This window comes from Schistosoma haematobium, chromosome ZW (genome assembly GCF_000699445.3).
Source record: "Schistosoma haematobium chromosome ZW, whole genome shotgun sequence".
In the NCBI taxonomy this organism is placed as follows: domain Eukaryota; kingdom Metazoa; phylum Platyhelminthes; class Trematoda; order Strigeidida; family Schistosomatidae; genus Schistosoma; species Schistosoma haematobium.
The window spans coordinates 33,935,541-33,949,367 of record NC_067195.1 but is presented as its reverse complement, the minus strand read 5'-3'; the positions used below and the strand labels follow the sequence as shown (position 1 = coordinate 33,949,367).

At 40.1% G+C, this 13,827-nt stretch overlaps 1 protein-coding gene across 1 annotated transcript; it reads right to left on the bottom strand.

Annotated features, from left to right (window-relative positions):
* Positions 1–1,370: 1,370 nt before the first annotated feature.
* Positions 1,371–10,477, bottom strand: NUDCD3 (NudC domain containing 3). Its single transcript, XM_051208641.1, has 9 exons — positions 10,223–10,477; positions 6,253–6,374; positions 6,135–6,216; positions 6,033–6,105; positions 5,878–5,995; positions 5,731–5,839; positions 5,523–5,690; positions 2,065–2,259; positions 1,371–1,690 (listed from the first exon to the last, which is right to left on the bottom strand). The coding sequence occupies exons 2-9, from the start codon at positions 6,357–6,359 to the stop codon at positions 1,565–1,567; spliced, it is 978 nt and encodes a 325-aa protein (XP_051071167.1). The 5' UTR covers positions 6,360–6,374; positions 10,223–10,477; the 3' UTR covers positions 1,371–1,564.
* Between the last annotated feature and the right edge of the window lie 3,350 nt (positions 10,478–13,827).

The window sequence follows — 13,827 nt, the reverse complement described above, 5'->3', positions numbered from 1 at the left end:
AAACGCATTCCACTTAATAATTTAGTAGTATCTTTAGCCTTCATACTCTAGCTTTTAATTAGTCATTAATCTCAACACATAGTAATCTGCTAACAACAAGATAATTATTTTGGGACAGTTGCTTCGTCGGTTCTCACTATAGTGCATCAGTTTATGTGGTCATATTTTACGAGTACACAGAAAAACAAAAAAATACCCACATTTGTATCAGTGGATCGCCACCACACAGTTAATGCTTTAAAAGCAAACAAACAAAGTACTGAAACCCTTTAGGCTTTTCATATTTTCTTTAGGAGTTAGCACAGCTTGCAGTCACGGGACTTCGTTTTTCAACCTATCATACGACCAAGCTAGCTTTTAAGAATTATCTGGTATCTATTAGATATGAGAACCAACCTACGGACCCTAAGACGTTGACCTAGACACCTACATTTTACGTGCCTACTACTAACTGATTGAGTTTTCAGATTGATTAGTTCTAGAAAGGTATGTGAAATCACACATTATTTCGTCGAATACACTTCGGATGATAACTACAACACTAACTCATACCTGAGATATAAGTTCATGTTTCAGTTCAAGAATGGCGTTTCTTGTCTCAGCGTGGTCAGCACGTTTGAAATCGAGGATGCCATTCGCTATTCTTCAGTCCCAGTGAGGTGAACCCTATGGTTTGGAAGAGTAGTAGTCAAAACAATTATTTATTAGGGGCATCATATGTAAAAACCTGATAGGTTATTGGTTCACACTAGTCCTGTTACCTTAGTTTAATGGTTGTCCTAACTAATAATTCCTGACTATTACTCCTTGGGTGTTGATCATTTTAATTAGGGTTTAGTGATCTCACAATTGCAATTTATCAATTGTTCAGAGATCAAACAGAATGTCTTGATATTTTTCTCCAATCTAGAGGTAGGTTTAGTTATAGTTTAAGCATCAAGGGTGGTTTAACAAATCGTTAAGTCCACTCCTCGCCAATTAATGTCCTTTTGAAGTGACGATGTAACCGGGACTGCCTATTTGGTTTCTTAAACCAGGGTTTGAACATTTTAGTTGTTTGTGACATCAAATTCAAATAGATGAGTATACAGGTGGGGAAAGTAGATATCTTCCCAACCCTTTAAATAGGACAGAAGTGATTAACAACTAGGACTAGGAACATGTCTTGACTTTAAAATTAATGCTATTTCGATACCCACAACTTTACGTGGTCGAAAGAGTCAGTTGCACCAACTGGCTTAATTGGTTGCATGAGATAAGGTAAGTTTACATAAAATACATTTAGCCCAACATGTTAGTACTGACTAATTCAACATGGGGTTGTGACGTTGGATTCTGTAATCTCCAACCATTTGGAGCGAAAAAAAAGTACAAATCCAGGTAACGGAAACGCTAACGGCCTAATTTTGGTTCCATTAATTTAGAAAATTAACGAGTTAATAGTAGGGATAAGAAATTCGCTTTTTTATTTAGTATCAACAAAACAGTTTTACGATTTCAACATATTTTGACTCCTATGAACCTTATACATGGAGTTAATATAATTGTTCTCTTTGGTTCATCTTCACATCGGTTGGGTTTGAATGTGCATACTTGTGCCGTCTATTTTGACTTGACTAGGGTCATACGGAGTTCCTCGAAAAGGTGAACCCTCTTTGTTCCAAGCATTAGCGAGTATGTTTTTCATTTTCTGAAATAATTAGAAAAGAAAATGATATGTTCAGGATTTATATTTGCATATATACCGATTTAATATTTGTTTAAGATTTCTTATGACTTCAAATACTTAAGACAGGGAAATTCGTAATTTTAATAGAGGTATTACTAAAGACCATTCACTAAGCTTTTAACATCTGGGATCCTTACAGCCACCAAACAATCTTGATAAGGTAGCATATACGAAGAATGGTTATTTAATCTCCAATAATTTACAAGTTCTGAATGGCCTAACGGTGCGTCTAAGTAGCGATGGGCTCAACATAGTTCCTACAATCTTGACCTCATAAATATTTACAAAGCAATGCAAATGGATGAACAGCAGATGCTAATAGAATCAACACTTACTTCTTGTTCGCTAGTAAGTAGTCCTTGGCGTTTGCGCTGTTCATCGTACATTAACTGTTGGATTTTAGCCTGCGCCTCATCGTCTAGTTCGTGCATAGGCCGAGAGCAATCGATTTTCCGTGTGTTTAGTTTGTCTTCTCCATCAAAAGCAGCTTCCCACCACCGTTCCTGAACCTTGTCAAGACACAGCTGGATCTTGATTAAAAAAATAATAACTTGAGCAAACATTCGTTACAGCAGTTATATCACGTAATATTAAAATGATTGAATAAAGGGTTTGAATGATACTCAGAATTAAACATAAACAATAACCATATCCTTGACTCAGGGGAGTACAAAACCAAATATTCATTTACAACCGACCCCCCATCATCATCAAGTACCTATGCTCATCGTCCACACTGCCCACTTAGTCGTTCCACGAAATGTGAGCAATGCTTTGAGGACACCTATGATTAAAAACCTTTAGTCTACGCATCTCTTCTGCGATCAACGATCATTTTTCACATGCCCTTGGTTAGCAGATGGATATCTCACCTACACAACACGTGACGAAAGTTGCCAAAGGCCAACCGAACTTCCTGGGTTTGTGTCGAGATCTCATGAGACGCCAACCTACCGAGACTGATAAGACTTCCCAAAGTGGTCGACACGCTCAACTACTTCACTCCCTATCAATAGTTCAAGCGGTGACACAGACCAGTCTTGAAGCAACATTTCTCACATGTTTGCACTGTTGATAGAAGCGGTCAGAAGAGTGAATTTTATCACCACCTTTACTAAACAGGACTATCACTCGAATATTGTAAGTCAACTAGTGGGTATCCTGGGAAGAGATCAACTCCTGAGAAGTTAGATGAAGAGTGTTATTCCTAGGAGGACATCTATGACGACATTAGAAAAATAATAGTCCCGTCCTTTAATGGGATGGTGTCATCAACACTTACCTTTTAATACCCACTTCGTTGATAAGTATGAACAATTGTCTGCTATAACTTATCGTTGTTGCCCTCTCCATCTCTTTTTCGTTTTTCATCGCTCCCCACGACCATTAGGTAAACATTTTGTTGGTTCATGTTTGAGTTATAGTTGCTTATTATCATTCTTAAAGCTTGTCGGGATGATTTTTTGGGCTTTTATCAACTCAGTAGATGCCATCGAGATCCACTGGGTTTTCCTAACTTTTTGATTTCAGTAATTGATAGATGCAACGGTTGTATTTGCGGCTGCTTGGATATTTTTCCAAGCTTCTTTAACATGAACTATTTCTCTACACCCGACTAGGTCCTTAGCTAATTTCCCCTGAATGCGTCGTTGATCTTTTCATCTTCAAATCGACACCTAAGGAATCTTCTTTCTGTGACTTCCCCATGTTTAGTGAAATGCATTACTTACTTACTTACACCTGTTACTCCCTATGGAGCATAGGCCGCAGACCAGCATTCTCCAACCCACTCTGTCCTGGGCCTTCCTTTTCAGTTCTATCCAATTTTTGTTCATATTTCTCATGTCTGTCTCCATTTCTCGGCATAATGTGTTTCTTGGTCTTACTCTTCTCCTTTGGCTTTCAGGATTCCATGTGAGGGCTTGCATCGTGACGCAGTTGGATGCTTTCCTTAATGTGTGTCCTACCCACTTCCAGCGCTTCTTCCTGATTTCTTCCTCCGCTGGGATCTGGTTTGTGCTCTCCCACAGTACATTGTTGCTGATAGTGTCTGGCCAACGGATCTGAAGTATTTTGCGTAGACAACTGTTGATAAACACCTGTATCTTGTGGATGATGGCTTTCGTAGTTCTCCAGGTTCCCGCCCGATACATTAGAACTGTCTTGACATTTGTATTGAAAGTTCTGACCTTGGTGTTGGTTGACATTTGTTTTGAGTTCCAGATGTTCTTCAGTTGACACCTAAGTAATTTTCTTGCTGTGACTTCCATACGTTTAGTGAAATGCATAGATGCGTATATTTACTGCGGCATGGTCATAATCCATGTGTTTACTTTAGTAATAGCAGCAGTTTTCAATCGAGCCTCTCTAACGATGCGTGATGGGGATAAATCCGCTCGTGTTCAACACTGTGTTTGTGTTGGGGGTTCCCAGTTTGAACAGTGTCTGTGCTTATGTCTCAAGTTTTTACCTGCTAGGAATGATCGGTTTTCTGAGAGAAATTGTAGCAGGTAGTTACTGTTATCTGCCCGTCGGGTAGACTGTGGTTGCTACCTCGACGTGGTGGTCGAGTTTGAATATCATATTGACCTAATCGAGGTATATCAGCTGGGACAATTGTTCCCTTATGTCCTATCATGACAGACAGGTCGGTTGGAGCACGGTAAGACTAAAAGCAGTAAGCTCTTGGTTCGAGGACGAAGTCGTACTGTTAACTGTACAGGTGTGGTGACAGCAAGATGTTTTCCTCAGATAACCGGCATCTACAGCGACAATATGCCCTCACGACGAAATGAGGGGGTTAGGAAAGTTTGACCCTAGAAATGCCACATTACCCCGCGAGTGACCGTCTCTGGCGATAGGGACTTCCGAAATGCCTCGAACAGTGGTCCCTTGGGTCACACTTTCAGGTTGCTGAGACTACTACTAACCCAGTTCCCCTTTCGGGTCGGTCACTCAGTCCGCTACAACGTGAGACTAGGCACATTTATACATCAGTTCAAGGTGTCATACCTCGTTAGCACAACAAGATGAACACCAAATTCACAGAAGTAGTAACTTCGATGGTGATAATATATAAAAGAAAGATTGTGTATAAGAATATGATACAGGAAGGAAGGGTGAGTTCGTAGAAAGAAAGGTACAGAGTAATTTTATTCTCACGGTTTAAGAGAAGTCGATTTCAGATTAATTCAATCTATATTTGTTACTTTATAACCGAGTGATCATGACACTTGAGTTATAATTGCTTTCAGTGTGTCTTAGTTAACGATATGGTTTGGTAACATACTTCAGAGGGAAAGTAGCAGTCAGCACCTAGGTTTTAGGAAGACAGTATGCTTTGTTTAAAATATTAACTACGTGAGTTTAAATAGTTTATTTTTACGTGAAACAATGGAGACTAGAAGCAACCAAAACATGGACTAACTGACTAGGTTATGGACTCGTGTTTAATCTAATTAAATAAAACATGATTGATAATAACCTGCAGGTTGGAGGTTCTATATTGTCATTATGATTCATTTTGATAACTGAAATGTGATTTTTATTATTAAATTTGTGTTAGTTCTTGCATTGACTTTAATTTACTGACTAACGCGCTAACATCTATATACTAGTACAATAACACTCGTACACCAAATGTGATAGTTTTTCGGTACGAGGTATATGGGCACCCGCAAATGTATCAGTACATGTGGGAGTAATGGGGTCATTTTGATAGATTCATTTTAGCAATAACAAGAGTTCCACGAACATAAATTCAAGATGTATAAGCAATGGACTGATGACTGACTTGATTTTCTTTGGAGTGGAAGGTCCAGATAGCATCATTCTTGTGAATCTCCCAACACAAATCCCCATCGAAACAAAAAATTTCTTTCTTGTCTTTTTGAATTGAAACACGAATATGTTTGCGTTCAATATTAACAGAAATATTGCGAGCATCCACGTTTTCTGGTATCTGTATGCGATAAAGTTATTTAAATTAAGAGCATAAAAACCTTTATTTTAATATCAATATCCTTGATAGTCTGGCTCCATGTGTATTTATCTCTATTGGCTCCGTTGTAGCAATCGGGATCTGCCTGATAAACTTTAAATTCATCATTTCTAGTTATTGGAAGTAAACTCTATTTACAAACACATACTCTTCACTTTTCGATGTTAAGTTTGTGACGCTTGATGGACACCCAGATACTTTTTTATCATCGTTTGAAGGTAAGTCAGTGGCATTTGACTGTTTTGGTTCTTCTTTGGTGACTGATTCTACAATTTCTTAAAGTGAACCGGGAAAGGGACTTACTGGTTGGTTGGTTGGTGTCTACTTGACGATGACGCTGGTAACCCTCAAATATTGTTTTATATTTCTCGTAAGCCTGGAAAATATTTTGATATTACAACACACCTTAAGAATCATTTCGATGCTCACACCAGGTGGGAAACCTATTTTTTTTTGTTCTGGTGTCATAATATAGAAAAAGTCGGTCCTGAAGACAATCAACATCCTGTGTTACAATAGATACCTGCGCATTAAGAACCCGAATATCACATCTAAAAACTTCTCTAACTTCCCTTCGTTTTGGAGAATACCCAGTAGCGCGTTATCATATTGAATATTGACGTTAGTCATTTTAGACGTAACGGGCTACAAGGGAAATAAATATTACTAAGATGTGTCGTTAGATAAATTTTCTTTTAGAAAACCAATTTACGCGGATGTAGACGAGAACATATCTATGATCATGTCTATGACAAAGGTGAACAAAAATGAGGATATTAGGCAACTATTATGAACATTGCAGTAGGAGAATAGCATGAGCAGTTCGTTGCATAGGTACGCAGAACAGTTCCGAATTCGATTTGTAAATTGCAGCATCTAATACGTCTAAATTTATAGCTAGACTAATGGCCAACAATGAACAGCTTAAATGTAAAGTAGAAAATAAGCCATAGCACGAACTATCTCAGTTTACAAAAATCAATCGTTACAAGGGTGTACAAAGAGTGCGTACACCGACGCCATTGTGATCGATTCTGAGCCATGTCACCCAAAGTCTCCAACCAAGTAGTCTGCATCTACCAACATGTCTCAGACTAGAAGTTAGTTACTTCAAGGACTAATGCGACGTTTTGGTTTGATCGTCCCTAACTTCCTTCCAACCGTCTCCAACACTAGTCAGCATTGCGCGCCGTGGTAGTCTGTGGTTGTGTATGCGTAACACGTGACCCAACCATCTCAGTCGATGAAGATTCACAACCTCATCAACTGGTTTACCATCATTCCCCAATCGCCTGAGTCTAACCTCACTATTACTTACCCGGTGGTCCCAGCAGATGCGAGCAATATTTCTAAGACATCTGTGATCAAATACAAGTGATTTACGAGTATCTTCTACTCTTAATGGCCACGTTTCGCAGCCGTAAAGTAGAACATAACGAACTGCTACGCAGTATACTCGTCCGTTAATTGATAGACGGATATCTCATCTTCGCCATAGGTGACGTAAGTTGGCAAAAGCGAAACGAGCTTCTCGAATCCGTGCTGAGATTTCATCAGGCACCAACTCATTAGGGCTGATCAAACTTCCAAGATACGTGAAGTTGTCGTCGCGTTCGACTACTTCACTCCCTATCCTTAGTTCAGGTATTGACACAGACCAGTCCTGAAGCAATAACTTGGATTTAGAGGTAGAGACGCGCATTCCAAATATTCTGGCATTGTTGCTCAGTGCTACCAAAAGACTGCATTTTATCAGCGTCTTCACCAAACAGGACTATATTATCTGCGTATTCTAAGTCGATAAGTGGACCTCCTGGTAGGAGATTAATGCCCGGTAATTCAGTCAATGAGAGCATTATTTCCATCAGTAGGTCTATGATGAAGTTAAAAAAAATGGAGAAAGTGGACAGCCTTGACGGATACCACTTGAGGTTGCAAAAGCAGATGACAGTTCGCCATAAGCTCTGACTCGACTTGTAGTGTTCTAGTAAAGAGCGTTCACAAGGTTTATGTACTTCTGAGATACGCCTTTCAATGAGAGACACTGCCACAGAACCTCTCGGTCTACAGAGTCAAATTCTGCTTTCATACGTCATAGGACTGCTAAGCCTGTATCCTTGGCCCAGTCAGTCAGTCAGTAACAACGTAGAACTTCGTACGAACGTACATCAGTTTGAGTTGCCACACCACATTAGCACAGAGATACAGTGGTCGATTCAAATCCCGTAGTGCTAGATCTAGTAAAATTATAAGCTGTAATGAGAAAAATTAGGGTTTGAAGATGTTCTTCAAGGAGTATAATCCAGTGAAATAAATTTGGGAAGAGAAAAAAAAGAGACAAGGAGGAATAAGGAGATGAAAATTTGTGAGAACACAAAGAGTGTACGCACCTGCGCCATTGCAAACGATTTTGAGCCATGTCATTCAGGGTCTCTAACCGTCGGTTGCTATCATCTCGCGGTCCCCAACCAGGTAGTCTACACCTACCAACATGACTCAATTTACTTGTCAGCGACTTCATGGAATTGTGCCATGTTTTGGTCTGGCCTACCCTAGCTTTCTTCCAATCTACTCCTATACAACAAAACATCGCTCGTTGGGGCAGTCGGTTGTTGGGCATACGTACCACATGTCCCAGCCATTTCAACTGATGAAGTTTCACTAGGTGATCAATTGATTTGCCATCCTTACCTAGTACCCGTGTCCTAACAATTGCATTTCTTACTCAGTGGTCTCAGAATATACGAGCAATGCTTCGAAGACACCTATGATCAAATACTAGTAACCTACGGATATCCTCTACTCTTACCGCCCATGTTTCACTGCCATAAAGTAGGACGGAACGAACTGCTGCACAGTAAACTCGTCCTATGGTTGATAGACGGATATCTCGCCTACGCCATAAATGACGCAGGTTGGTAAAAGCTAGTCGAGCCTTCTGTGTCCGTGCTGAGATTTCGTCACACACCAGACCACAAGGGCTGATGAGACTTCCAAGATAAGTGAAGCGGTCGACACACTCAACTACTTCACTCACTATCATTAGTTCAGCTGTCGAGGCAACTCAATCCTGAAACAACATTTTGCATTTCGGGGGGGAGAATCGCATCCTGAACATGCTTGCACTGTTGCTTATGGTGGTCAGAAGACTCTACATTTTGTCACAGTCCTCACCAAACAGAACTATATCATCGGCATATTCCAAGTCAACAAGTGAACCTCCTGGTAGAAGTTCAACCCCTGGAAATGTAGACGAGTAAAGTGTTAACTCTAAAAGTACGTCAACGACAAAGTTAAACAAGAGTGGAGGGAGTGGACAGCCCTGACCAACACCACTTGAGGTAATCAATTCTGATGACAGTTCGCCATAAGCTCTCACTCGACAAGTTGTGTTCGAGTAAAGAGCCTTTATAAGGTTAATGTACTTCTTTGGTACTCCTTTCAGTGACAAACACTGCCATAGAACCTCACGATCAACAGAGTCGAATGCCGCCTTAAGTCCGAGAAATACTACCATTGTGGGGCGTCTGAATGTGTGTCTGTGTTCTAGAACCTGACGTAGTGTGAATATCTGATCTATACAACCACGTCCAGGTCGAAAACCGGCCTGGTTTTCTCTAATCTGCTCTTCACGAGCTTTAGTAAGGCGTCGAAGTATTATTGAAGCTAATATTTTAGACACTATATTAGTCAAACTGATCCCTCTGTGATTGTCACAAGAGGACTTTTGTCCTTTCTTATAGACTGGCACAATCAGTGATTGAGACCAGTCAGATGGGATTACGTCCAGTTCTCAAATTCTATCTAAGACCTCGGTTAATCTCATTGCTAATACTGGACCACCATCCTTAAAAATCTCAGGAGTAAACCTGTCAGGGCCTGGTGCTCTCCCTCGTTTCAGATTTCCTATGGCTTTTTCAACTTCGTAAAGGGACGGAGGACCTACATTAACTTGCCATTCAGGTTGACTGGAGATCGTGGGAAACCGAAGTGTGGCTGAAGGCCAGTTGAACTGATCCCTAAAGTGTTCTGCCCATCGATCTAATCTCCTAGATTGAGAATGTACAATATGTTCATCTTGGCCCAAGCTCCTATCTGTCTTTCTTAAGTTTTTACATAATAGTTATTGTATGGCACTTAAATGGCCTAACTTAATTTGAGATATTCTCACTTAAATTATATTTGGAATGTCCCCATTATTTCTTTTTCGGTTGCTTGGGTTATCAGTTTAGTGAAATAAACAGAACAGTAGTATGGATTACATAAGCAGCTGTGATTGCCGGCTTAAATTGTAGTGCATGCTAAAGTCAGTTCGGTATTTTCTTATCTAACGTAACTAGACATTCATGCAGTGAAGATGGGTTATTTAGAGTTCCTGTATATTGTTAAAACTTTATGGGCAAAAAACTATGTACATTTATTCACGCACATCAAATAAAAATAAAAGCACGGACTTATTTGAGTACAGATAACAAAATCCGAATAACACTTACCTAGATAAAGCTAAATAATATAAATGCAGATTTTGTCTTCTCGGACCGTTTATTGTTAGCGCGTAAAGTCTAGGTATTCAAACCTCAATGAAGAAAATTATTAAAATAAATGTTTCGTTGATTCTGTGTTCAGATAAATGATGTGATTCACAGATTTGATAGAGGGTTAATCCTTGTTTTAGAAAATTTAGGAACTTGCTATGTTTGAGTTTTTGACAAATGGAGATGAAGTGGGCCAACATGCGTAATATTAATTGGACAAAGCCTTTACCTTTAACACCTTATAATTGATGTATGCCAACCCAGTCAAATCGGAAGTCAGAACTGAGGTGGTTCAAAGTTGCATTTGAAAGTCTATCGATGTTTCGTGAAACATTTGGTCCAAGCTGGCTAACGGTTGTATGGGGTGTCTAGCATGGAGTGCCTCCCCCCCCAGTTATCTGGTGTGAATGCCTGATCAAGCGCCTTCAGCTAAGTATATCAAGTAGAACTAGTGGGTTAACACCAATGCCAACGACCCACAGAACTATTTATTCACCGCTACAGCTTACTCCCTCTCTAGTTGAGCAGTGATGACAATAAGATGTGGCCAGTCAGAAGTATAAACCCAGTAAGTTGGTCGTTTGTAAACACTCCTCTGATAGCTTGCTATGTTCAGCAGCGCCTGCTCGTCATTGCCTGATCTAGGGGGCCATATGGTAACAATAGCATTGAAAAAAGTGCAATGAAAATTTCTGTACCTCGTATTCTTCATTAGTTTCTTATGTTTTCGAGTCCTCCTGAAAAAGACAAGGAAAGTGAACGTAGGCGCATGCCGAAATGCATTTGTGCGTATATAAAAACACAGAATAGCAGAAAAAAGGAAAATAAACTTGTGTACATAAATTTTGATAACAAGCAATGACAGAAACAAATTTCTCACAATGGTTGTTTTGATTTTTAGTAGAAAAATATGCTCACATATAGTGCATATTACATAAAACATATATTGTCTTTGTTTTTCTGAAGTAAAATTACAAAAAACAGGTTGGAAGAAAATTTTATTCAGTTTTCTACACTCAGCAGTTGTTGAAGCGTTCGGAAACCTTAACTTTCTTCTGGAGTGTGTTGTTTTATGCCCGAAATCAGTAGTTCTGTAGGTCTTCCACATTGATGTCGACCTCTCCAGTTCTACTTGATACGCTTAGCTGAAGGCGCTTGATCAGGCATTCACACCAGATAACTGGGGGGGGGAGGCACGCCATGCTAGACACCCCGTACAACCGTTAGCCAGCTTGGACCAAATGTTTCACGAAACATCGATAGACTTTCAAATGCAACTTTGAACCACCTCAGTTCTGACTTCCGATTTGACTGGGTTGGCATACATCGATTATAAATGTGTTACCGGCAAGGGCATTGTCAATCTTTCAGCACCTGTGGGATGTTCAAATTACTTGGATAAATATGTCACCGATTTTCTTCCTTAGCGTAACGATTTTAGCAGCGTCTGGTCGTCTTTCCCACATAGTACAATAAAGTAATAAAGAAACAAGGTACGATCGAAATTTCGGTTCCTCTTAAACTTCATCGTTCTTTTTATCGTCTTTTCCAGCCGTCTTGGAAAAGAAAAATAGGATAGGTAAGTGCATGTCGAAATACACTCGTACGCGCGTAAAGACACAAAGGGGGGGAAGAGGAAAATAAACTCACACACATGCGATTGCGCGATAGCGATTTTGAAAGAATTTTTTGGTTTTTCTAAGAAAAAAATTAAATATACACATATTAGCAAAAAGTTGTATTTTTGGAGTAAATATATAAGTATAAGCATTTTAAAATTTTTTATCATATGTAATACAAAGGAAAATTGGGATGAAGTAAACTCTTAACTGGTGTCTTACGCGCAATATTCGTTTACATGTCCTGTACATCTCACTCTTTTTCCAGAACGCGTTATTCTGAGTCCATTTTCAGATACTGCCAAATTACTATCGTGCATGTTGTCAGATGAGGTGTCATGAATGCAGGAGTCGTGACGTTCGATTTTACCGGAGGAAAATTGATGTGATAGGGTTTCCTTTGACGCAGTCGATGCTGATGCAATTATTCGTTCCATTCTCGTTGACTATATAATACTTAGGTCCGCGTCGAAAAACTTTGAATTGTCCTTTGTATGTTGGTTCGAGTGGTCGTCGATGTGAGTCTCAACGAACAAAGACGTGTGTACTATATCGAAAGTCAGGTTGAACGAAAACATCAGTTGACTGCAGTCGAGTGGAAACAGGTTTAACTGAACGTATTGCGCTTGTAAGCCTGCTCGTGTAGGAGGTTAGACCCATATTTATTGAATGCGAATGATCCGCGAATTCACCCGGCAGGCAAAGTGTCGTCCTATAAAGGAGCTAAGCTGCAGTGTATACAACGTCAGCTTTCAATGCATATGCAATATTGCGAACACCGAGTGGAAGAGAGTAGGTCCACTGTGAAGCGTTTGCAGTTGATAGGGAAGCTTTTAGTTGTCGGTGAAAGCGTTTTACCAACCTGTTTGCTTGTAGGTTGTCGTTTGGAATCGTGTGATTCCTAATAGTGTAGTCAAACAACGGAAAAGTCCAGATTCAAACTGGCGTCCACGGTCTATAGTAATAGTTCAAGGGCAACCGAATTTTGTTACCCACCGTTCGACGAAGGCCCGGGCTACTGTTTCGGAAGTAATGTCCATGATGGGTACTGCTACTGACCATTATGTGAATTGGTCTACACACGTTAAGAGTATCCATTTGAATCTGGTAAGGGCCCCACCAAATCAAGATGTACGTGGTCGGAACGAGCATCGGGATTTCTGAATGAGCCTAAAATACATTTGTTCTGTCTAATCACCTTAGATTTCTGGCAGCTTACATAGGAGCGTGCCCTCTCCCTTATGTCTTTATTCATAACAGGCCAACTAAACCGTTCTGTTATGAGCCTGATGGTTGTGTGTACGCCTGGATGAGAAAGTTTGTGCAACGTATTGACGACGTTGAGTCCATAGTGTTTTGGCACGATTGGACGATCCCTACCTGTAGGTATGTCGCATAGTAAGGTTTCCTTACCTGTCCTCACCTGTCTAGTACACAGTTTTAGGGTTGCTGAAGATAATTTGGGCTGAAGATCAGTGCCTTCTTTTGAAGCTGGGCAAGTTTGAGAAGGTCAATTCCTAAGGAACTGCTCAAGGATACTATATGAGACAAGGCATCTGAGACTACATTGTTCGCCCCAGAAATATGTTAAATGTCTGAAGTAAACTGCGAAATAGTCCAGTTGTCGAGATGCACGAGGTGAGTGCCTGTTTGAAGATAAGCCTAAGGAGAAGGTAGGAGGTTTATGATCAGTAGAAAGAGCGAAACCTCGGTCCTCGACAGAGTGTTGAAAATACCGTACAGCACAATATGTAGCTAGGATTTCCCTACCAAAAGTGCTGTACCTCTATTCAGTGTCTAGCAACCGTCTCGAGAAAAATGCTAAAGGTTGACAGATGTGGTTAACCCATCGTTGTGAAACTCCTCTGATTGCCGAGTTGGATGCGTCCATTGCGATACTAATGGGTGTCCTAATGTGCAAGCATAGTTGCTTTCGCGAGAATG